General features: G+C 39.1%; 3 protein-coding genes and 2 pseudogenes across 3 annotated transcripts; 1 reads left to right on the forward strand and 4 right to left on the reverse strand.

Annotated features, from left to right (window-relative positions):
- Positions 1-2,875: 2,875 nt before the first annotated feature.
- On the reverse strand, positions 2,876-4,208 carry LOC147292811 (suppressor of mec-8 and unc-52 protein homolog 2-like). Its single transcript, XM_086230935.1, has 6 exons — positions 3,994-4,208; positions 3,778-3,826; positions 3,604-3,693; positions 3,217-3,285; positions 3,011-3,134; positions 2,876-2,895 (listed from the first exon to the last, which is right to left on the reverse strand). Exons 1-6 carry the CDS (start codon positions 4,206-4,208, stop codon positions 2,876-2,878), a joined length of 567 nt encoding a protein of 188 aa, XP_086087061.1.
- Positions 4,209-4,643: 435 nt separating this feature from the next.
- On the reverse strand, positions 4,644-7,412 carry LOC147292812 (uncharacterized). The gene is made up of 3 exons (XM_086233422.1): positions 7,185-7,412; positions 5,101-5,179; positions 4,644-4,996 (listed from the first exon to the last, which is right to left on the reverse strand). The coding sequence occupies exons 1-3, from the start codon at positions 7,385-7,387 to the stop codon at positions 4,814-4,816; spliced, it is 465 nt and encodes a 154-aa protein (XP_086089548.1). The 5' UTR covers positions 7,388-7,412; the 3' UTR covers positions 4,644-4,813.
- Positions 7,413-8,708: 1,296 nt separating this feature from the next.
- On the reverse strand, positions 8,709-10,270 carry LOC147292813 (UDP-glycosyltransferase 92A1 pseudogene; annotated as a pseudogene).
- A 6,722-nt stretch (positions 10,271-16,992) lies between these two features.
- On the forward strand, positions 16,993-17,765 carry LOC147292814 (uncharacterized). The gene has a single exon (XM_086234246.1). The coding sequence runs from the start codon at positions 17,078-17,080 to the stop codon at positions 17,486-17,488; it is 411 nt and encodes a 136-aa protein (XP_086090372.1). The 5' UTR covers positions 16,993-17,077; the 3' UTR covers positions 17,489-17,765.
- Positions 17,766-19,331: 1,566 nt separating this feature from the next.
- On the reverse strand, positions 19,332-21,143 carry LOC147292815 (UDP-glycosyltransferase 92A1 pseudogene; annotated as a pseudogene).
- Positions 21,144-25,167: the final 4,024 nt, after the last annotated feature.

Raw genomic sequence — 25,167 nt, forward strand, 5'->3', positions numbered from 1 at the left:
TCACGAAACACATACAAGTTATCTTCGGATCGGCCCCAGACTTCCAATGCCCACCTGGAATCCTAAAGGCTCTGGGGACCCGAGCCGGGGTGACATTGTTCGGATCGGCGAACTCCCAATCCCGAGAAACAAAGAAGAATCTTCTCTTCCAGGTCTTCTGGGAAGAGGGATTCCCTGAGAACAGCGGCCCCGAGTAGGCCTGCAGGTTGTAGAAGCCGAGCTCGGTGTTCTTCGACCTCAATGCATAGGAGCAGAACAGAATATCCTTGTCCGGCACACACTTGTGCACCTTGTGCCACAAGATGTGCATGGACAGGATTATCCTATACACATTGGGGTTGAGCTGGTGCGGCGCCGCGCCGATCATAGCCAGCCAATCCTGCAGGAATGGATGCAGGGGGAGCCAAACCCCATTTTCGAACATTTCGGGATACATGGTCACCCATCCCTTGGGGGGTCGGCTCGGCTTCTCCCCTTCGATCGGCAATCTCATCAGCACGGCCTCGGGAACAGTGTACCGAGCCCTCAGATCCTCGAGATGAAACTCGGTCATCTCGTTTGGAATCTGGTCGGCCTTCCATGCCAACTCCTCGTAGAAGTCCGGATCGATCGGACTCCCCATCACCGAGCCGAGCCGATCCGAGGTCGATGCCTCATGACCCCTGTTCCTTTCTTCCGAACCCGAGATAAGCCTCCTCGGAACTCTTGAGCTCGGCTCGGCCTGATCATCCTCCTCATCGCCCCGAGGTTGGCGCATTTCCCCTGGGTTCCGATCCAAGGTCGAGATGACCTCGTTCAGCTCCTCGGACAGACTATCCCAGTCTGCCTGACCCCCTACTGGGCTTCGGCTCAACTCGGCCTCACTATCTCCCTCAAAGGCGCCCCCCGAGCCGAGCCGACCGCTCGAATCGGATTCAGACATCACAAACACTTTTTTTGTTTTCTCTCTCTTACTTTTTGGATCAAAACGTGTTTTTTGAAGAACAGCCAAGAACACACCCAGAAAAACCCGAAAATGCAAAAACTCAAAAGTGGACAGAATCACTTACTAGTTTTGTCCGGCCAAATCTCTCCGCCCCTAATACCCTCGGAACCACCTCGCCTGTGACCGTACCTGGTCGGAGTTGGGATCGGATCACCGTCTCAGTCGCGGAGAGAAAGGGAAATTCGCAGGAGAGAGAGAGGTTTTGCAGAGAGAGAGCTTGAAAAACTGAAAATGGGGGAGGGGAGAGAGAAAAACAGCCCTTTTATATCCACATGCAAGCATATCCCAGCCATCCAAAAGTGGCGCTTCAAATCCCAGATCTTGACACCTGTCAAACATTCAAAATACCCATAAATGAGGTGACTCTTACGTTCCCCCATGCAGACACCAAATGTCCCTTCACCTGTCCCCGAGATATTTTGGCCAGTCACAAGTCATCACGTGTTCGGATCTTCGGGAACATGGACCTGTCGGGTTCGGCTCGGATCAAGCAACATGCCATCTTTGGGGAAGGCCGTTACACTTCAACTTCCAATCCACCACTGTCCGCTCGGATCGGAAGCTGGGGGACTCCTGTTTGTGGATAAACCCACACCGATCCAACGGCCGATCAGGGCCGGACACGTGGCTGGTCAGACCTGACTTCAATGTTTGACTTCTCAGTGGTCAGACTTTGACCTCCACATCATCACTGCTCAGCACCTCCGCCGCCAGCTCAGATCGGGTCTCCATGCCGAGCCCTCCATGCCCGGTCCAAGCCGAACCGATGATCTTCCAAGGGATTGAGTGTTCATCTTTCCACGGTCACCCCGGTTCGGCTCGGCTTGGCACAGGAAGAACCTTCTTTCGGGTTCTGGCGTCGGCCAGATGCGGCTCGGAGGGATCTCTATGTACTGGATCGGTCTGGTCGGGAATCCTGTGTCCAACCCTATCACACATGGGCTTCATGTGTACACATAAGAACATGTGTTCGGGTCGGCTCGGCTCTCCGCCGCCATTCCCAGGAACATCACGTTGGGATGAAACCGCCACACTTAAATGCGCCTGACAAAGGTCTTCTGACAAAAGAGGCAATCCAGCCTGCATTCATGACTTCTGAGGCAGTTCATCTGGATCTTCCATACTTGCATTCAATGCAGCATTGAATGCAAAGGAGGTGGGTAGCTGTGCATGCCACTGTTCACGACCGAACTCGTGGATCTTTCTCAACCAGCCAGTCACATGCAGGTAACTTACTCATCACAAATCTCTTTTGCCTATATATATCAACTCATATGTGCAAAATGGGATCCATGATTATTAATCTATCTATCAACCTCTCACCAGACAAACACTTACAAAAAATCTCCACTCACCCAAGAGCATACCCAACTTGCTGAGAATAAACCCAGAACATTTGCCTTGTTCTTCCTATTCTCCCAAGTTCATCTTTTGTTCTTCCTCACCTATCAACAAACACACATCACTGACTTCATCATCGGAGCGTGTTTGGCTGGTACCACACCGGTCCATCTCCTTTGATCTTGTTTCTCTTACAGGAAGATCTCACATCATCATCCAGCAAGGCTTCGGATCAGCCAAGTCACCACCTCTAAGTTGTTGCATCTCTCTTACGGAAATTTGCATCAACACTTGGTCTCCCCCTCTTACCCTTCTTACTAACCGAAACAGACAACTCCTCACCCTCACCCTCACCCTCACCCATTTCATTATTTTTTTAAAAATCAGAATGTGTTTCAAATCAAACGGAAAGGCAGGTGTTGATTGCTGTGTGGGCTCCAGTACTAGGGGTGGGCCTAAACACAAAAAAAGTAGAAACTATCAGGGGCTAATCTGGGCCTATTGATCCCCCAGAGATCTTCCATACAACCCAAATCAAGGATAAGCCCATCAGAAGTCCTCTTCCTTTTCTAAACATATGATGTATAGAGCAGGTCCACTCCTTGTGAATTAACAATTCAAATAAAGTCGCATAAATTGATGATTTGCACTTACTTTTGGGGAAAAGCAGCATAGGGAAATTACCTTTTGCATCTTTCTCCTTCTTTTTCTTCTGGAGAACCTTCCCAGAAGATCCAAGACGAAGATATGACATAATTTTAGCAATTCGATCAAGTACGGAACCATCAACACTCACAGTTACCATTTCCTGCACAATAAGTAGAAGCCAAAATCAGATACAGTCCAACACTAAAAGGAAGATAGCAACAAGGGATCATGAATATTTTAACCTCTGGCTGTGGACAGTCGGCTTTACTCCTATGCAAGGTGGTTGGAATGTCATGAGAGTATCCGCCATCCTGATATTCAAAATAAGATAACATGGGGTAAACTGATAGGAAAAAGAGTCATCATATTGATAGTATCCGACAATAGAAAGCTCAGTACTCTCAGCTTTAAGCCTTTAAGTGCCTACATGCCTACAAAACACTCCTACTCAAAGTTTGAACTTCCATAAATAAACACAATATGATGCCAAACAGGCCACCAAGGTTTATAATGGTTTAGGAAAGCTTAAAATGTGCAACAGACTAAACACAAAATAATCCCAAACACACTAGACTGCTCTGCTATAAATAACACAAGCTTAAAATAAAACGAGCAATAAAGACTCTTACCGTGTTAAAAATAAATGACATTCTACCAAGAAGGAACATCTCATTGGTTTTAATAACCGTTTGGGGCTTGACTATCCATTGATATACTGACTGAAACACAGAAAGAAGACCTCAATGAAAACAGATTATGATTTAAGAACAAAAGTGCCTCATCATATCACCAAAGTAACACACCTTTGCAGTTGCAGTGCGAAATGACAATTTTTGGTCTTCCTGAGATGCTCTGTCAGAGAATAGGAAGCACATGTTAGTACACATGATATGACACAGCTAAAGAAGTTATTGACTTGTAGACTTGATTTTTATTCACAAGTTCAGGGCAGGTTTTTTAATGGCCCTAGGCTTCATAGAGGATCAATGGAAATGTGCTGGCTGCTACTGCTCAGGTACTTACTTTCATAAGAATGGATCCAGTCAAAAGTAGCTAATTGCTTTTTGCCATCCAGAATACGAATTTCCATATGTCTTCCAACTCTCCCTGCTGTTCCGACCATAAGAGCTTCTCTCAAATGGAGAGCTATGAAAATCAGGTCTTCTATAGCTGCTGCGTCCAGGACTCTGAAAATCTGAAGGTTTTCTATAGATGCTGCTCTCCTTGCTTTCATTTGCTTCTTCTCATGTCCTCCTCAAGATCATATTGTGAGCGCTGTTGGCAGAAGAAAATTGTAATCTAGATTTAGTAAAAATGTATGGTTTAGGTCCCAGGAACTTTTAACAAAGTTGGTGCTTTCAACAGGATAAGTTACCAACCATCCTATCATCTACAAGGTTTCAAACTTTACAAAATGCATGGCATGTCGCCAAAAATGAATGCTCTTTAGCTTATTTGTCACAAGTACTAAATTTAGCTACAACTTAAGAGTTAACATCTTTACAACAAAACATGAACAAAAGGAAAAAAGAAAAAATGGATGCAAAATACAAAAGCTTTTCAATTGTAGAATCAAAATTTTAGAACTGCAGTTGTTGCATCAATATAGGCTATGAAGTTGCCAAAATGAACATTAAAGAAAAAGAAAAAGTTTGGGGCAGTTTTTAAATTATGGAAGGCCAGAATATCTCTTAAAAGGGCAAAAAACAGATACTGTGGGAGCTCGCAAAATCAATGTGTTTCTTACATAATATAATTATTATGTCTATAGTGCAATGAATGCGAAAACAACTAAAGCTTCAATCACATAGAATAATGTAGTATAAATAATTTCTTTTTTCAGTAAATAACTGTCAAGTAGCAATCATCTAGGGGAAAAGCCTTAGTAGGGTCTGAAAGCACTGCATATGCCTCTCCAATCATTTTAAAGAGCCTGTCAGCATCCTTATGAACCTCCAAAGAGATTTCCTGCCAGAGTCGACCTTCATCTCCACCCTCACTTCTTGCCAAGAACTGGCCAGCCTAAATACGACAAAAAGAAAATAGAGAAAAAAAAAAAAAAGGAGGGCTGTCAGAGGTACAGAAGAATACATAAACTTCTCAATGGGAGGTATAAAAGTTAAAACCTTGTCCGGATGATGCTTGAGAGCTGCCTTCCGGTATGCCTTCTTAATGTCAGAGCTTGTGTCAGAAGGTTTAATTCCCCTGGCATTGAGATTTACAATAATCAGTTAGTGGCACAAGTCACAGCAAAATAGGCTCAATATTCTGAACTCAACTAAGCTGCTACACCAATTCAACTATCAAGCTATCAGGCAACATAAACTTCCCAAAAATCTAGGCATGGGGATACATACACAATCATACACCAAACATGACTAAAATGTAAATCTGTCAAAATATGAAAGTAGTTCTTCACAACTTCAATACTCCTTATTGCATCTAATGGACATCATTTTAAGTTATTAGCCGCCATTCAATGTATATGTACGGCAAAAGTTTCCTCCCACATGGAGATAGCAAAAGCACTAATTCTGGAAACATTATAAGATCTTTAGCAATATCATCTAAGAGTGAGCCTGGGAATGGTATGTAACCAACACAAACTATGATACCTAACTTCTGTTCTAAGAAGATAAGTTGGTTATGTTATGTTGCTAAAATGTCAATCCAGACCATTGATCAAATGGATTCTTGTTAGAATTTGTGTTGCAGATTAAAACAATACATAACATGCTAAATATCTGGCAAGAGAACATTACCTATATATAAGTGTATATATATATAGTCTATCTCTTACAAGGATGCCCTCATTTTAAGAAAAGGACCACATTGTTTGGCCCCACCCTGCAATGTAGTTCACGATCGAAACCATTCATTTTTAAGATCCTCTTCAAGATCACTCGCGCAAAAAAATCAGAAAAATAAAAAATCATTTAGTCATTTGATTATCATAATGACCATATATCTATTTATTGGAAACACTATGTTTCCTAGTTATTTAACAACAATTAGATGATAAAAAGATTACCGATTGTCTAATATTCTGCAAAGACAATCCTTGAAGAGGGACTTGAATAACAAATGATTTGGATTATGAGACCATATTTCGAAGTGGGTCCCGAAGTGTGGTCTTCACATTTCTTAAAATGAGGGCATCCTCATTAGAGAATTCCTATATATATATATATATATACATACAAGAATGCTCTAAAACTAACTAGTTAGTTAGTTAGTTCATACAAAGCTAACCACCCTGTTTGGCCCACCGCACAATGTAATCTCAAAATCCGAACCGTTTATTTTTTAGACCCTACTTCAAAGATCATCCCTGTAAAAAATCTCTAAAATCGGAAATCATTTAGTCATTTAATTATAACAACAACTATTTATATGCTTTTATCGAAAACACTGATCGTCTATTTATTTGATCTCAATTAGATGACTAAATGATTTTCGATTTAGTTGATTTTTTGCAATGATGATCTTTGAAGTATTACCTAAATAATTGACGGTTCGGATTATAAGATTAGTTATGTAGTGATCCCAAAAGCATGGTTAACTTCGTATTAACTTGCTAATCAGTTAGTTTTAGAGCACTCATATATATATATATATATGAGTAATGCTATTTGGACCAAATTAAGTGACCAAATGAGAGGGACCAAGTGAGGTGTCACTTGGGGAGGTGGTCCTCATCTCCACATCTCCCCAAGTGACACCTCACTTGGTCCCTCTCATTTGGTCACTTAATTTGGTCCAAATAGCATTACTCTCTCTATATATATATATATAAGTGGCGATTCGCAGTGTTAAAAAAAAGACGCCGAGGGCTCAACGTTCCTGCCAATCACTCGGTGCCGGAAAATCCGCAAAAAAAAAAAAAAAAAAAGGAAAGGTGCAATAATCAGCTCTAGAGAACAATTATACACACACACACACACACACACACATATAGGCCTCTTTCATTGAGGGATCCCTTATATAAGCTTATTTAAGAGATCTCTTGTGGGGTTAACTTCATATTGTATTTTGATGATCAGAACCATCTATTTGTACATATATATATGTATACACATATTTATACATATATATGAAACACTAACTCCATTGGTTTATTAAAACCCTGAATTTCCATGACACCATGCATAATTCATTGAACACTAACATCTAGGCAAGTTATAAAGACGTTCATAAAATAAGAACTTACAAAATGAGGTAAAAATTTAAGGGGATTCCTTTCTTAGCTTCTTCCATTAAAGGCATACGTCGATGAGCATTGCGTAATTCTTTTACACTGCCATTCGATCTACCTTGTAAACTAGACTCTTTGGCCTTGTCATCAGAATGGTTTTCAAGGATAGAAACAAGTCTTTGGAGATCACTGGCCACCTGTCCATAGTCCCGTATCATCTCATGTAAGGTGGCTCTTCTAGAAACTGCCTGTTAAAGACAGAAGCAATCAGAAATACAGTCAGAAACAAGAATACTTACAGAACCAATTTGAGTTCAGAATAATGCATTGCTAAAAAAGGGGGCAAGACCATGAACAAAGAAAGGTAACATTTAACAAATTAACTTGATTTCTTGCCAAAGAGACAACAAAGTAATACACTTGTTAAGGTCATCATCTTAAGGTCAATTAATTGCTGATTACAAAGGAAGAAACAAGTTATAATTCTTTAAAATAAAAAGATGAGTATAATGGAAAAGGTCAAGATTTTGAAAGATTTCCAATGAAATTATCATATTTAAATGATCGCGGAAAATTTTAATGGATTACATTCAGACAATTTTTATCTCCCTGATAACATTACATTCAGAGAACGTAACAGTACAGGTAATGCAGGTACACATAGTTGCACATATCATATATTCCTGCATCAAGGCAGCATACAAAACTGTACCCATACATACCAACATGTATCCGGTTTAAGGATAGAAAAAAACATACCAACAGATCTTCCTCCTGGACTCTGTGCTGCTATATGTGAAAACCCAAATCGGGGAAAAAACCAATTACATTTTCTGGCATAGCAAGAAAAACCAATTCCTCTGAAATCCATATAAGTAAGAGAATTTAAATACACAAATTTCAGAAAGCCATTGCAAGGTAATTGACAAGATTGACAATCTCTCTATGAGAACGCAATTATACCTCTGTAATGATCCGGTAGCGACCATGATCTGATACCTGATCCCCGAGAGAGACCTCGAAGCCGCTAGAAACTCAGATCGCCGGCGAAGGGGTTGGATCTGTTCTCCTTTGATTCTCCTCCATGATTGAATTTCAGGACTAAAGGAGGACACCCAGACGATCAGTGTGTCGAGAGGACGATGTCTTGGGTGGTCGGTGTCGCAACTCCGCTGTAGAAGGCGGATGGCCATCACGAAGTTCAATCGATTCGTCGATTTCGGCATGGTAACTGGTAGATGAATATTTGGGGCCGATTTTGCCAACGTTGCCGCCGGACGGCTGGGCTTTGATTGGAGAAAGGATGCGGGAGAGAGAGGGTAAAGATTAAGAAGCAAAACTATGTAATATTTTGAAATTAACTTGCTACCTGCTGGCCCATAAGTTTTTTTTTTAACCGTTAGATCAACATTTACTGATCTAACGGTCAAAAGCTTGAAGGCATCTAATGCCTGCAGTTATGTTAGAATTTCCGCTAGATTAGAAGTCTTTATTACATTGAATATTCTAGTTTGACAAAACATTGGATCTTGTCTGTCATTATTGTATCTTGGTACTTCTTGTTTGTCTGTTTGACAAAATAGCAGCAACAAAATCATCCATAGCCTTAACAGAAGACCCCTTCTCTTCAGAATCCTCTCTAATCGAAGCCCTTATCTTGTCCTTAATCTCAGCTGCTCTTTTTTTCATCTCTCCTCCTTTGCCACTTTCATCCAGCACCAAATCCATCACTCTCTTCACCTCCTTCCCAGAAATAACACTTTGCACTCCCCTTGCCAACTCTACACCTACACCCATCTCCTCCACCAGCATCTTCGAATTGTAGGCCTGCTCGGCCCCCAATGGCCACCCGATAATGGGCACCCCCTGGCTCAAGCTCTCCATAACTGAGTTCCACCCGCAATGACTCACAAACACCCTCGTGGCCTTGTGCGCCAAAATCTCCAACTGGGGTGCCCAGTTGTGCACCACCAGCCCCTGTTTGCTCTCCCTCATTCGGTCTTCGAACCCTTTTGGCAGCCACTCTGCTCTGAACTCGCTCTTCAAGTCGAACCCAACTGGAGGCCTTATGACCCAAACAAAGGCTTTCCCACTTTCTTCCAACCCAATTGCCAATTCCATCATTTGGCAAGCACTGATTGTGTTCTGAGAACCAAACGATATGTAAATCACCGAATCTGAACGGTGCAAATCCAGCCATTCGAGGCATTTTTCAGCAGACACCCCCAGTTCTTTTCCTGCTCGTTGCCTCGAAACACTGAAACCCGAATTGGGTGATGAGTTCTTGAGCGCATCTTGAGGAAGAAGAGGCCCAGTGCACCAAACAGTAAGCTTCAAGTAATTTCTCAAGATTTCCAACCCTAAAGGCTCGAATTCCTCAACGGTATAACACAACCAACCAAAAGATTTCGTAGAGAGTGAAATCTGGTGCTGGAAAAACCTCGACCAAACATCTGTACCATCTGCAGCTCGTATTAACGGATGCAGCTCAGACAGCTCAAAACGACACCGTTCCGGAAACCCGGGAACGGTGAACTCGTCGGAAGTCGTAGAACGGTGTGGGAGGTGAAGCCAAATGGACGCATAGGCCGCAATGCCGTAAGCACCGGCCGTGGAGAAGCAAACATTGACTGTTCCTAAGCTGTTTGCGAGATTGGTAGCCCACCCGAAGAATATATCGGAGATGATGCAGATAGGAGGCCGGCCTTCGGCTTCGATGATATCGGAGATGAGGCGGCGAGAAGGAGCTTCGAGACTTGTGGATGAAGTGAGGAGATGGACTATTTTGCTGAGAGGGAGGTTCTCGGTGTTCTCTGTGTTTGGGGGGAGGCCGTGGTCTGTGCTGCAGAAGGAGAGCTCGGCCAAGCGAATGTTTGGGGTTGAGGAGGAGTTGATGGTGGAGCGGAGGTATCGGATGTTGAGGGGGGTGGAGGCGATGGTGATGGTGAAGAAGGGTTTGCGCAGCTGGATTTGCTTTGCGAGTGCTAGGAATGGGATGAGATGGCCTTGAGCCATGAATGGCAGCATCACAATGTGCTCATGATGATCATGGTGATCAGGGTGGTCATCTTCAAATCCCATATCTCTGATTTTGGTTTTTAGGGTTTGGCTGGAGTTTTCTCTGTGGCTGTAATGGGTTTTAGGGGTGAGGAAGAGAGAATATAAAGGAATGTGTGTAATATGATTTGGGAAGTTATTGAGTGAGAATTAAAACGGTATCTTGCCAGTTGCTACTGAGATGTTCATGAGCGATGACTGAATGGAATAGCAGCATCCTCGTCACTTCAAATGCATCATCGATTACGTCATATATTTATTTTTACCTTTTTGGAATTTTGTTGCTTTGGATTTAGACGAAAATTGTAGCTTACAACTGTTATTTGTAAACACTAACTTGGCTAGGCTATTATAGAGTAGATACCTCCACTACTACAAAACAGGTCTTTCTTGCGAACAGTACTAGCTGATTATCTCTGTCCGCCAGCAATGATCATAAATCCCGGCGGATCCATTAGTCCGATAGAAATTCTCTGACATGGCGGATTAAACCCTCACGAACAAATTTCTTGACGGATTAAACCGACATGAATGCTTATGCGGGAAAATAGAGTTCAGGAAAAGTCCAGCTAGCGGTCAAACTCAATCATGTCTAATTAGGTCGCCCAGCACATGTATTTTTTTTTATTTTTTTTTATTTAACTTAGCGGTCCAAACCACCAGAATATTTCATGACCTAAATAAATAAGTGATACATTTTGACAGAGTTCATAGATTTATTGACTTTTGAAAAAGTCTATAAAACTCCACGAAATTTAATAATAGACTTTTACACACTTTTTATAGAATTAGAGGATAAACTTTTATGGACTTTCGTAGAATTTATGTTGAATCTCATAGAGTTTGATGGACTTTGTAAATAAATATTCTTTTTTTTTTTTCCAAAAATAAATTAAAGAAAGACATAATAAGATATCTAAAGGCATCAATGTCAATGTACTCCATAGTCATAGACCAAGTGCATGATTTATTGGCTACTTTGGTCTTCGCAATTCAAAGACAGTGAAGCATTACTTGAACTCTATGTTGTGGGTGAAGTGTAAGATACTCTGAGGTGATTTTCAAGTAAAAGAAATTGTCAAATTTTAAATAGTAATCGTAAAAAAATTTTAAAAAAACCATAGCAAAGTTGTGAGGCCATTTATTCGATCTCCTTGATTGCCATCATTGTCATTGTGTTCGACATCTTTTCACATATCAGTAACTATATCAGCTCGCCATTCATTAACATTCTCCCGTTGTTGCTCTTGAGTTTGAAAAATTGATTCAAAATTATCTTCTTCATTGACTGGTAATGAACCAAATGATGAAGATTCAACATCTTGTTCAACAGAAAATTCATCGGAATGACACTCATTTCGAAGAAAGTTGTGTAGTCCTGCACAAGCCAACACTAACTCTGTTTGTGTTATGTATGGTAATGGAGGTGCAGACTTGAAAATTGTGAAACACGATTTAAATATACCAAATATCATATCGATTACATTCCTCAATGAAGCATGACGAAGATTGAATAACTCAACCACCTTTTCAGGGTTGTGACCTTCTCCAACAAAATCTTGGAGATGATATCGGACGCCTCGAAATGGGGCTAGGAATTGGCGTCGGTTTGGGAATCCACAATCGACTAAGAAATATTTGCCTAATAATGAAATACATATTTAATTAGTATGTAATATACGGTCTAATGTTAACTAGACAAAAAAAAACATAAATAAATGAATACATACATTGTCGCACTTTAAGTCTGTTCCTCCTTGATAAAGCATCACTTAACACTTTTGAATCATGGGCTGAACCCTCCCACCCATAAAGCACATATATGAATTCCAGATCAAAGTTACAAGCTGCTAATACATTTTGTGATATTTTACCGTGACGATTATGATAGCTGCTTACATCGAGTCATGTTACCATTGCTGGGATATGCGTGCCATCAATAACTCTGATGGAATCCTGAAATAAATTCAATAATCTATATCTTAAGATATATAATATATATTATATAATAATAATAATAATAATAATAATAATAATAATAATAGAGTGTTCATCACTTACCGTTAAGTAACGATAAAACTTGGTACTTTCCCTAATTTTAGCTGGCATTGTGGGTCCTGTTTAGCCATCATCTTTGGTGCTATTGTGTTCAAGGCCATCAAAACTCGGTTGAAGTTTTGGTTAATAGTAAAATGTGATCAAGCAAATATCTTGCGAATTAGACAATATCAAGAATTTTGCCCGACAATGAGTAAAAAAGTTGCAAATATTTCTCAACATAAATAAATCTTGTGTCCTATAAATGTGTGTTTTCTCTTATAATAGTACATAACTTTCGAAACACTTTTGGATACATCCTATACACCTGTTGAAAATTTTCAGGGTCTTCATTCAATACTTTGTGTATATATATGTATCCACTTAAACTAACTGATCGTCGAATTAGTGGACGTTCAATATGCTCATCATGTAAGATAACCATAAACTCTTTTTGCACATAAACTATTGTTTGTATTGCCATCAATAAATTCTTAATTTTTTCATAAAATTCTTGATCCTCCATTTCCTGTTCTTCTACTTCAATATCTTCATGCATGCCCAATTGAGACATTTTCTATAGAGAGCCACCTAGAAAAAATTCAAAAGCAAGTCATAACCATAGTAATCTACAATCACGTGAAATCCAATTAAAATAATTAAGTTTCAATCCACAAATGTATATAATATATAGTTTAATATTCTGCAATTTTTAAGACAAACCAAATTATCTGACCAAACAAAAAAGCAAACCAAATTATCCAACCAGAAAAAACACAAACCAAAGTATTCAAAATGCAAGAAAAATAAGATATATGCCTAATATCAAAGTCTAATATCATGTCTCAAATAAAAAACACTCATTGCATTTGGAATAAAATCCATTGAAGGCGCCTTTCTGGTGACAGAATCATCCCCAAATTTCACCCTAAAAATCGAAGCGATCATGTAGGGTCCAATACTAAGGAAAATTCTATAGAAATTTTGGCAGAATCTCCCCTGAAATTAGACTATTTTATACTTATGAAACCTGTAGAAAACACTTCAATATCCAACAGCCACCTCTATCACAACCAAAAAGGTCTCAGACTCATCAAAATACAATCTACTCAGAGGATCCAAGTACGGTTATCAGAGCCACTATTACGTCAAGTTTTACATTAAACCTAATAGAAATAAATAGGTGGAAATGTGGCCTACAATGGCCGAGGAATGGAAGTGGAAAATATGCCTCTACATGTATGGCTCGACCTCCACCACCACTACTACCTAGGGGGAAAAAAACAAGACAGAGATAAAATGTGAGAGAAACTCAGTGAGTGGACATAAAATGATTTTATACCCTAAAACCTTTCGTAAATTTAATTTTAAAAAAAAAATCATTCTTCCTCAAACAAATTTGACTTCGAAATCCTCCAGTTTTAAAACCTTTTCAAAAAATCTTTTGGAAAATATCAAAAGGCCATCCAATGCAATGATTTCAATAAACCAAGTATGCTCTAGATTTCAAAAACCTTCAATAAGATATGCTAGCTAGGAATATCAATTAAAATCATTAAGTAAAATAGCAAATAAACAAAATAATCTAGTTTCTCAACAATTTAAAAACTCAACTTCTCAAAATCTCAGAGAAATTAAACAACTCACACCACACTCGTACTCGGAAACCGTAGGCAAATAATCTAGCCACATCCCGTGCAGAGAAATCTCGAAACATGGGCAAGCTCGTAATCTAGCCACTTCTCGTGCAGGCTCATGGTCTAGCCACTTTCATTTGGTTATACGTGTACTCAGAGCGGCCCCCAAAGGGCGAGGCATCCCAATAGACGGCCCAAAGCCTATATATGTACCGAGATGGGTCCCAAAGACCTATCCAATTTGATAATCTGAGAGGGTAACGAAGTGGGTGGTTTGAAAACCAAAAGCAACTCGCAACACATTTAAACCAAATCCAAAATTTTTTCATTCTTCTTCCAAAACTCTCCTTAACAAATCCAAACTCATCAAAATATGCATTTTCTCAAAGCACAACATCCCACAACCAAGTATAAGTAATCATTGAGATAAAAATACGAGATATAACCAATCTTTCTATAAACCACGTCGAAATTAAAGTATGCCATTTCAAATCAAGGTACTTTCAATATGAATTCACGTATAGAAGCATGTTGAAATATTTCATGATGGCATAATTTATAAAATCCAACATAAGGGTGATCAAACTAACATTAATGAATATTTGAGAAAACTTCAGATTTAAAACTCAAAGTAGATTCAACTTAAATCAATGAGATTGAAAACCACATAGAAAACATAGATCAATTAAAGTCAAGGTCCACTCATGGTGAGAATCTTAGTTTTGATCCTCCTCCGAATCGTCACAGGCCACAGTCGTCTCGCCTAAAAGATAAAACAATAAAACATAATGTTAGTCTCGGCTAAACGACGTTTAAAGTGCGTGTGTGAAACCTAGACGTTTCCGCTCAATATTTTTCTATATTTTAACGATAAACTCAAATTAAATCCTTCCCGGCTCAAACAATCACCAATTCACCCAACCATCCTCCATAATTTCCAACATATTCTAGGTGGAGTCCAACTCTATCGGAAATTCGTTCGAAGCTAGCTATTTTGACATCTGAAAGTATCTAATTACTGTAGAATTTGGGGTTAATTTTATCACTTCCTAGCAACTTCAACCCTTCTAAACTAAAAATTCAACTAATTATAAACTTCCTTTCATAATATATAAAGAATTTTACGACTGGGTGGTCAGAACCACCACCATCACCGCCCAAAGTGGCGGTGTCGAGTCCACATGTCACCAAAACTCCAAATTTCATCAAATTTCTAATTCTAATATCAATTAAATGTTCCTAGGGGTGTGAATTGTCCAAAAGTACCTCAAATTTCCCCTTGAATTCGAATTCCCAAGAGAACCCGAATTGGGTTCCAAATCCCTAAAATTCAAGTTTTAAATACTCCAAATAAAATCAACAAAATCATAAGGACATGAAGCCTATAAGTAGAGCAGAAAAACCCACCTAAAATCGAGGTGATTGGCACTAAAATTTGGCCAGAATCAGGCAAGCAAAGGGTAGGCAGAGAGAGATGAGAGGGTCGGGGAGAGAGAGAGGAGCTGGAGTTAGGCTGGGTTAGGAGGCACGCAGAGGGAGGGCAGCGGTCGGAGTGGGGTGGTGAGGGGCTGGGTTTGGACTGGGGACCTGAGGTTCCGGGGAGAGAGAGATTGAGTTAGAGAAAGAAATTAAGGTGCAGGGAGAGAGAGAGAGAGAGTAGGGCAGAGAGAGGAAAGGGGCGGTCGGTGAGGTGGGTCGGTGGCGAGGTCAGTGGGGTCAGCGGGAGGGAGGGGTAGCTGGGAGGGAGGGAGGGAGGGGGGTGGATGGCTGGGTTGGGGTCTTGGAGGGAGAGAGGGATGGGTGGTTGGGTTTTTTTTTTTTTTTTTCTTTGTTTTTTTTTAATTATTTAGGTTTTAATTTTTTTAGTTTTTTTAATAACTATTTCATCTTTTATTATTTTTTTGTCCACGTGGCATTTTTTTAAGCCACGTCATTGTGGCAAGTAGGCAATTAGCAGCCTAGTGGACTGAAAAGTTGACGGAGGTACCTAAGTGTCAAAAAATGATAGTTGAGGTACGTCTATGCAACTTTTTTTTATTGAGGTACTCAAGTGAAAAACGGTATAAACCTGAGGTATCTACGTGTAATTTGCTCTAAATTTAAATACGCTATTTATTGCAAATGATATGTCAAACTAATTTTATTTTATTTTTTGGTAAAAGTCAAACTAATTTTATTGTAAAAAGTCTAAAGACTTAATTGATGATTGTGAGAATAATGATTTTCAAATGAAAATTTGTAACATAGTTGTTGGGTAGTCCAGTTGGAAGAGCCGTATAATTACTCACAATGCACCTAAGTTCGATTGTCCTCCCCTAATTCAAAAAAAAAAAAAAAAAAAACTGTAACTAACAGTTTAACTATTACAAGAGCTCCATTTTTACAAGTATTCACCTAAGACATTAGGAGAAATCATTAATACCAGAGGAATTATACTTTGGTATACATATTAAGATAATTCATAATGAGATGAAAAATAATCTTAGTGGAGGCTATCAAAGCTGGCCATAAAGCCACACTGCAAGGAGAGTCATAGGTGATTGAAAATCAAGTTTTCATTTTTCCTTAGGGAAAAGGAAAAATGAAAAATACAAAATAGGGATGGCCCATCTAGACTTTTATGTAGAGTATAAAGTACATTTAGAGATTCATTGTTAGTTGTTACCCTAGCACAAAAATTATTTTGGGTCACCATTATTGTTTGTATGTACGGAAGAGTCTTATTCAAGTCAGAATTGGAGCATTAGACCATGGAATATATTGGATTTACTAATCAATTCAAGCATAGGAATAAAAGATAGCATTATAGTATTATAATTATACCATGGATTGGATTTATGAATCAATTAAAGTATAAGAATACCTGATCAAACATATTAATTATTCAATTATTGGAAGATTAGCCTTTGCCTGGTCAGACAGATAATATTGACCAAATACACAACAAAAAACTCACTGATTCTCATTCCCGGAAGTAACTCCAAGACCAAGCCCCTTCATGATGCCACACCCATTTTGACATTTTGACTTCAAACCCATTCTTCTCCTATATAAACCCCTTTACTTCCTCTCTTCACACCACCTCTCTCAAACTCATCCTCTTGTTCAAGCTATAATTTCACAGGCATCCTTCTTCACAAGCATCCTTCTTTCTTTGCAGACTAGAGACTAATTAATATGGAGATTGTTCCGAGCACATACTACAACAACTTGAAGAGGTACTGGAGGAGGAGAAAGTACCAAAGGCTGAGTGTTGACAACAAGAAGAAGCTGAGGGTCACAAGGCTTGGAGGAGGGCCTAATGGGACTAGTCCTCCACGGTTCTGGAAGATTAGAACCATGAGAAAGCTGAAGCTGAGATTTCTTACCCCAATAAAGCTTTTGACAAAGTTCCATGAAGCTTATGTTGACATGATGATTCGGGTGGCGGGTAACGTTGGCAGTGTTGGAAGGTTTACAGGGAAGAAGGTGGCAAAAGCACAAGATCAGATGTCCATAGCTTCTTCTGGCGGTCAGGAAGTTGACAGCAGATTGGTTTTGGAGATATACAAGAGGTTGGCAGCTTCTCGCCAATTAGCTGCCTATTGACTTCAACCAACCTCTTCTTCAAATTAATGTGCATGTGATGCTTTCATTTTCAGTACTCTGTTTCATATTTACTTCATTTTTTTTCCCCTTTGTTTCTTCGTTTCTCTCATGCATGTTGTAACTAAGAATTCAGTTTGGAATTGTAAAAATTTTGTAACCATGGGATCATTCAAGTAAAGTGATTGAAATTTTCTTATCTCTTTTTTATGTTTTCGGAATTTATGCTAGGCGATAAATTTTGGCATTAAAGTCAATAATACAGATATTTATTTTGATATTTATATATATAAGGTAATACTATTATACTAATATATCTATTCAATCTCTTATATTTTATTCTTTTAGCTATTTACGGACTTAGGGATTCAATTTTTATGCAATAGATATGGTATTTCTAATTTACTTTTAAATGTTTGTAAAATTAAATGAGAATTAATATTTGATCATCCAAATTGTTCAGGAAACTCACGGAAACTAGTATAATTTGTTGATGTGGGATTGCTTTTAAGTTCAATCTCAATTATTGGAAGTGTAAGTTTGGAAACCAAGTAAGCTCTAAATTTAAATATTATATTCTAGTTGCATATTGCTAGAAAAATAAGTTTCTATTGTGTGATTTTGTTTGTAAAATATCCTTACATGTCATGTTTATAATATATTACCAAAAGGTTCGAGTTTATAATATATTATCAAAAGGTTCGAGTTTATAATATTGGATCATCCACAAATTCTGAAGCGAAGAAACAATATTATTTTTTATGTTAAGAAGACAAACGACCCTTCTTCATCTGCACCAATTTGTGATTCTGAGTCTCAAAGTGAAGGAGTTGAGACTCAAAGAGTCTAGTTAGATTCAAATATTGAGACTACTACTAGTGGTCTTGAACGTGATCTACGATGATGTCAAGCAATATGGAAATATCCTATTAATAAATATGATAAGGTTCGAAGAGCCTATAATGAACTTAGGACTATGTTCTCTCTGACTAGGTGTATTTTTTATGTTTATTAATTAAATTTTATTGTACCGTCGAGGTTTTTTTTTAGCGCCCCACAAATTCTAATTCCTGGATCCGTCCCTGTCCATTGCTAATTGGTTTTGGGATGAATGCCTAAATTTCTTAATAGTATCAGAGCATGTTCACCCACGTGTGTTAAGCCCAATGGCCACACTTGCTCCACATCACCCAATATGAGTATGAATTGTCCACGTATTTGGCTTTAGTGACGCCACATGTTCGGAGGCGTATGAGAATATGGAGTGTTATCGCACATTGGAAAAATATAACTTGGCATAGTGGCTTATAAGGGTTTAGACTACTTCTTCTATTGCCAATTGGTTTTAAGATGAATGTATTTCTTCAATTATGATCTTTGCAGCTGGAGTTGATTTGTTCCTGACTGAAGGGGTAATTTTGTGTGGATACTCAATCAACCTCCAAAACTCCAAGTCTTTTGTTATGGCTCCTTGGTCTGGATAAGCTTATCACTAATGAAAATCGTGCAAACAGGGTATGACAAATGATGTGGATTGTAATTTCTGTGGGGCGCCTCCTCTGGAAAATGCTTTACATGTGTTCAGAAACTGGGAGAAGGCTCAATCTGTATGAAGAGGTCTTTCAAAAATTTTGGGGATCAAGCATGGGGAGGTCTTTTCATCACTATTCCTTTGCAAAACTCATTTTCCATACCTTTAATTGATTGGTTGAGGTCCAATCTCAATTCCAATGCTAAAACCTGTTCTGATCAAAAGTGGAAAAAGAAATTTGCAAGTCCCAAACTAAATCATTAGCCCCAAAAACACACTTGGGTCCAGAATTTGCAAAGAATAGATGATGCTCGCTTTCTCAAATGACTTTCAAAAAGGCCAACATTCTTCTTTCTTTCTTTCTTTTTCATTGAACAGTTACATAAAAACTAATCAACTAACAAACAATACAATTACTGTATCTTGGTACTTCTAGCTTGTTTGTCTGTTTGACAAAATAGAAGCAACAAAATCATCCATAGCCTTAACAGAAGACCCCTTCTCTTCAGCATCCTCTCTAATCGAAGCCCTTATCTTGTCCTTAATCTCAGCTGCTCTTTTTTTCATCTCTCCTCCTTTGCCACTTGCATCCAGCACCAAATCGATCACTCTCTTCACCTCCTTCCCAGAAATAACACTTTGCACTCCCCTTGTCAACTCCACACCTACACCCATCTCCTCCACCAGCATCTTCGAATTGTAGGCCTGCTCAGCCGCCAATGGCCACCCGATAATGGGCACACCCTGGCTCAAGCTCTCCATAACTGAGTTCCACCCGCAATGACTCACAAACGCCCTCGTGGCCTTGTGCGCCAAAATCTCCAACTGGGGTGCCCAGTTGTGCACCACCAGCCCCTGTTTGCTCTCCCTCATTCGATCTTCGAACCCTTTTGGCAGCCACTCTGCTCTGAACTCACCCTTCAAGTCGAACCCAAGTGGAGGCCTTATAACCCAAACAAAGGCCTTCCCACTTTCTTCCAACCCAATTGCCAATTCCATCATTTGGGAGGCACTGATTGTGTTCTGGGAACCAAACGAGATGTAAATCACCGAATCTGAACCGTGCAAATCCAGCCATTCGAGGCATTTGTCAGCAGACACCCCCAATTCTTTTCCTGCTCGTTGCCTCGAAGCACTGAAACCCAAATTGGGTGATGAGTTCTTGAGCGCATCTGGAGGAAGAAGAGGTCCAATGCACCAAACAGGAAGCTTCAAGTAATTCCTCAAGATTTCCAACCCAAAAGGCTCGAGTTCCTCAACGGTATTGCATAACCAACCAAAAGATTTCGTAGAGAGTGAAATCTGGGACTGGAAAAATCTCGACCAAGCATCTGTACCATCCGCAGCACGCATATATGGATGCAACTGAGACCGCTCAAAACGACACCGTTCCGGAAACCCGGGAACCGTGAACTCGTCGGAGGCCGTAGAACGGTGTGGGAGGTTAAGCCAAATGGACGCGTAGGCCGCAGTGCCGTAAGCACCGCCGGTGGTGAAGGAAACATTGACTGTGCCTACGCTGTCCGCGAGATTGTTAGCCCACCCGAAAAACACATCGGAGATGATACAGATGGGCGGCCGGCCTTCGGCTTCGATGATATCGGAGATGAGGCGGCGAGAAGGAGCTTCGAGACTTGTGGATGAATTGAAGAGATTGCCTATTTTGCTGAGAGGGAGGTTCTCTGTGTTCTCTGTGTTTGGGGGGAGGCCGTGGTCTGTGCTGCAGAAGGAGAGCTCGGCCAAGCGAATGTTTGGGGTTGAGGAGGAGTTGATGGTGGAGCGGAGGTATCGGATGTTGAGGGGGGTGGAGGCGATGGTGATGGTGAAGAAGGGTTTGCGCAGCTGGATTTGCTTTGCGAGTGCTAGGAATGGGATGAGATGGCCTTGAGCCATGAATGGCAGCATCACAATGTGCTCATGATGATCATGGTGATCAGGGTGGTCATCTTCAAATCCCATATCTCTGATTTTGGTTTTTTGGGATTCTGGGGTTGATTGCTTTGGGTTTGGCTGGAGTTTTTCTGTGGCTGTAATGGGTTTTAGTGGTGAGGAAGAGAAAATAGAAAGGAATTTGTATCTGTGAGATGATTTGAGACGTTATTGAGTGAGAATTAAAAAGGTATCTTGCCAGTTGCTACTGAGATGGTCATGAGCATTGAATGAATGGAATAGCAGCATCCTTGCCAGTTGCCACTACATATTCATCATTGATTACGTCATATATTTGCTTATACGGATATATATGCTCTCTACTGTTTATTTGGAAACACTTCTTGCCTAGTTATTACAGAATAGGTACCTCTTTAGTAAAAGCGACAGCCACATTGGGGCATCCATCTGTATTCAAATATTACAAGACATTAATTGCGTTGGATAATCCAACTTTATCGGTGATCAGGCCCATCCAACTTTATGTGTTTGATGTTGCTGCTTGTGAAGACAACAGAGAGGGAAACCAATTTTATGAGTGGATTAGGCCCATCTATTTGGATGATGATATAGGCAATCTCTTGAGGTTGCTCAACAAGCACGCAGAGAAGGAATAAATGTAGAGAGAGTATTGTCTGAGGAGGTGGGGTCCGCTAACTCTTTGGAGGAATTTTTATAGTTGAAGTCAAGAAAGCGCCATAATTCAGTTCCGTCCAATCCGAAACAATCACATCTTCCCTCCAATACAAATGACAACTCTAGCATAAGATCAAACTCACCTAATAATGAAGGTGGAAATAGTAAAGACTACAGTGCAATTGGGGGTGGTGGTGGAGTTGGAGATTACAGTGGACAACCATCAAGCTTTATGAGCTCATTCACAGGTGAAGCAAATTTCACGTATGCAACACAAGATGAAAATCACGGGAGTAGGCATGCCAGACTAGGAATTGGTACCATGGGAAAAGACTATACTCAAAGAGAAAGAGGTAAGGGGAGTAACTTACAAGTTACAATAAGAAAATGACTCTTTATCCACCTCCTTAATTTGACTCTATAGGGATAGGAAGTAGTAGGGGTGGGTTCGGTACGGTTACCGTACCTAAACACCCATACCGAATTCCGACCGATATGGGTCGGTAACCGATCACTTCGGTATCGGTCGGCGAGTGGCGGTATCGGTCGGAGAGTGGCGGTGCCGACTACAACACCAAATTAAAAAAAATCACAGAGAAGGGGGAGAGATAAGATAGAGAGAGGGAGAGAGGGAGGGGGAGAACTAAAGAAAAATCCCAATAGATCTACATCATCTGCTGAACACACAACATTTCTCAATCACCAAATATTCTCAATTTCAAAAAAAAAAAAAACTTATTATACAGAGTAAATATGGATTGACAAATACATGAAAATGAACTTCAATGGCAAGGGATCAAATACATGAAAATTAACTTATGAGTTTCTAAGAGAAGAGAGAGTGAGATTCTGAGAGAGTGGGCGAGAGGGCTGCGAGACAGAGGGGCGAGAGGGCGGCGAGACAGAGGCTGGAGTGGGCCTCGATGCCGAGCTGCTCGCCGCTGAATATGGCTCTGTTGCGCAGCTGCTTCTCCTCGTCGCCGTCGTTGAAGGAGATCGCAGAGAGAGGGAGGAGAGTGAGAAGAGGAAGAGAGAGATCGCAGTGAGGGAGAGCTGAGAAGAGGGAGAAGAGAGAGAGAGGCAGCATGGTATGAACAAAGGAAAAATTTTGATTTGTGATTTAGGGTTTGGTTCTTTTAAGTTTTAACTAATAAAAAATAATATATAACTAATGAAACATATATATACGAATAAATATATACTATAATTACATGCTTTTTTAATATATATATATATAAACATATATTGATACTATATAAACGTATTTGTAATTTTATAAACATGTAAACATACTAATAAACCCTAAACCCAAATTAGTTATATAATACAAATAGGTTTGATACTAATTTAATAGATAATTAAATATATATCCTTATAATTTATATACTAAATTTCATATCAAAACTAATTAAAAATACCCTAAACCCTCTAAACCTTATACCCTATATTTTGTAACCTATACCCTATACTTTGTAACCTATACCCTATACCCTATACTCTAAACCATATACCATATATTCTATACTAGTATACTCTATACCATATACCATACATACATACTACTATATATAAATTTAGTGTGTAGAGTAATTAATAGAATTTAGGGTTTAGGGTTTAGGCCTTTAGGGTATTTAATAGAATTTAAGGTTTGAGGTTTAGGGTTTATGGTTGGTTTAGGAGTAAAGGGCTTTAGGGTTTAGGGTATTAATTTTATTATCTAGAATGTATATAAATATATAGATTGGAAAAGCAAGTACACAAGATCCTTTATTTTGGGGTTTCAAATTTCAATTGGAGTTTGGACTTTGGGGTTTGGAGTTTTTTATTTTTATTACATATGTTTTTTATAATTTATAGTATATAGTCAATAACTTAATAGTTTACATGTTTTTTAATTTATATCATCTTCTAAACCTTAGGGTATATGGTATAGGTCATATACCTAATAGGGCCGTTAGGCTAAATGGCTAATACCATATACTAATAATAATATATTATACCATATTATACATTTATGATTGAGGTAATTACATAAATCATAAATAGTCCATAAATCCATAGTTCATATTGATATTAATATATTATACCATATTTTGCTATATTATATCATATTATACAATATACTAAATTACTAATATTATATCATATTGATATAAATTATAGAAAATTATAAATATATTACATAAAATTATAAATTATATAGAAAGGTAATAATACTAAGTATCTTATATTTAGGGTATACCAATATAGTATAGAAATGTATAAAAATGAATTATTTTAATTATACTTTTTCAATATACGGTCGGTATTGGTATACCGTCGGTACCGGGTTTTGTAAACCAATACCGTTACCGAATTCATCGGTATTTTCGATATCGGTATTTTTCGGTATAAAATCGGTGCGGTATCGATATTTTTCGGTATTTCGATATTTTTACCCAGCCCTAGGAAGTAGTAACTATGGTTATGGGCAGCCCCAGCCAAATAGCAACTTATGGGCACAACCATCACATCCCATGCCTAATAATTGGATGGAGTCAAATAGCAACTCATGGGCACAAACAGAGACTATCTTCAAATGATTATGGTTTTCGGCAAAATCAACCACAACCCTCTTCGCAGTATACCTATTCCACAATAGGGATGATAAAGACAATGAACAATTTGAACCTCATAAGAGCTCTATGTGGTATTAAGTTACTCATGTACTTCACCATGCAATGTATAAAGTGTAAAAAATTGTAGTTTAAATAAACGTGAGGTATGTTAAATTAAGTTTCAGAAATTAGTGAGCAGTTTCTTAATAAACCCACTATGTAATTAAATTCTTCAATTTTTTGTTTAATAATTAAGTGAGCAGTTACTTAGTATAATAAGTAACAGTGTGCGACAACATGCATGATAAGCATCCAATTTCATATTAAATCTATTATGTAATTAAATTTCTTCAATTTTTTGTTTACAAAGTAGTAGTTAATTGATTAAATAAACATGTTTTAAAGTTTCATTCAAAATTTCCTTATTTTTCTCACAATTTCCACCATTTTGACTAATTTCCACCTCTATTAAAGTACTGGGATTATGAAACTGGGTTACTAGGATTATGAGCGGCGGTAGATTGGGTTCGTGGGAAGCAAAGAAAGAAAAGAGACTAGCCGGAGAAGAAGAGAAAATCGAGAGAGAGAGAGAGAGAGAGAGAGAGAGAGAGAGAGAGAGAGAGAGAGATTGGGTTACTGGACTCCTAGAGAAGCATGTGAATGAGAAAGGTACGAGAATCCAATTTGAGAAGCATGTGAATGAGATTTAGAGAGATTGGGTTACTAAGAGTTTGATGGGCCTTGGCCATAAAAAAAAAAAAAAAACAGAGTTTGCTGGGCCCATACATAGTCCAGCAGCAAGTGACCACTAAATCCAACCCATTAAATCCAAAACCCATTGATCCAAAACCACTAACTCACATTCCTGAAGAATCTAGAACCCACCTTTGCCGCTACTCTCCACCTTCTTCACCATTTCCTCTCTCTCAGACTCTCAGTCTCTCTCACAATCTCTCTCTGCCTCCATCTCCCTTTATCTCATAGATCCC

The sequence above is a fragment of the Dryas octopetala genome, chromosome 2, assembly GCF_963921425.1.
Source record: "Dryas octopetala chromosome 2, drDryOcto1.1, whole genome shotgun sequence".
NCBI lineage: Eukaryota > Viridiplantae > Streptophyta > Magnoliopsida > Rosales > Rosaceae > Dryas > Dryas octopetala.

Coding starts and splice junctions, on each gene's coding strand:
- LOC147292812 (XM_086233422.1), bottom strand. CDS start 7,387: ATGATACGGGACTATGGACAGGTGGCCAGTGATCTCCAAAGACTTGTT. Junction 5,180..7,184: donor TTAAATTTTTACCTCATTTT/GTAAGTTCTTAT, acceptor TCTCAATGCCAG/GGGAATTAAACCTTCTGACA. Junction 4,997..5,100: donor TCAAGCATCATCCGGACAAG/GTTTTAACTTTT, acceptor TGTCGTATTTAG/GCTGGCCAGTTCTTGGCAAG.
- LOC147292811 (XM_086230935.1), bottom strand. CDS start 4,208: ATGAAAGCAAGGAGAGCAGCATCTATAGAAAACCTTCAGATTTTCAGA. Junction 3,827..3,993: donor ATCCATTCTTATGAAAGTAA/GTACCTGAGCAG, acceptor ATTCTCTGACAG/AGCATCTCAGGAAGACCAAA. Junction 3,135..3,216: donor CCGACTGTCCACAGCCAGAG/GTTAAAATATTC, acceptor CTTATTGTGCAG/GAAATGGTAACTGTGAGTGT.
- LOC147292814 (XM_086234246.1), top strand. CDS start 17,078: ATGGAGATTGTTCCGAGCACATACTACAACAACTTGAAGAGGTACTGG.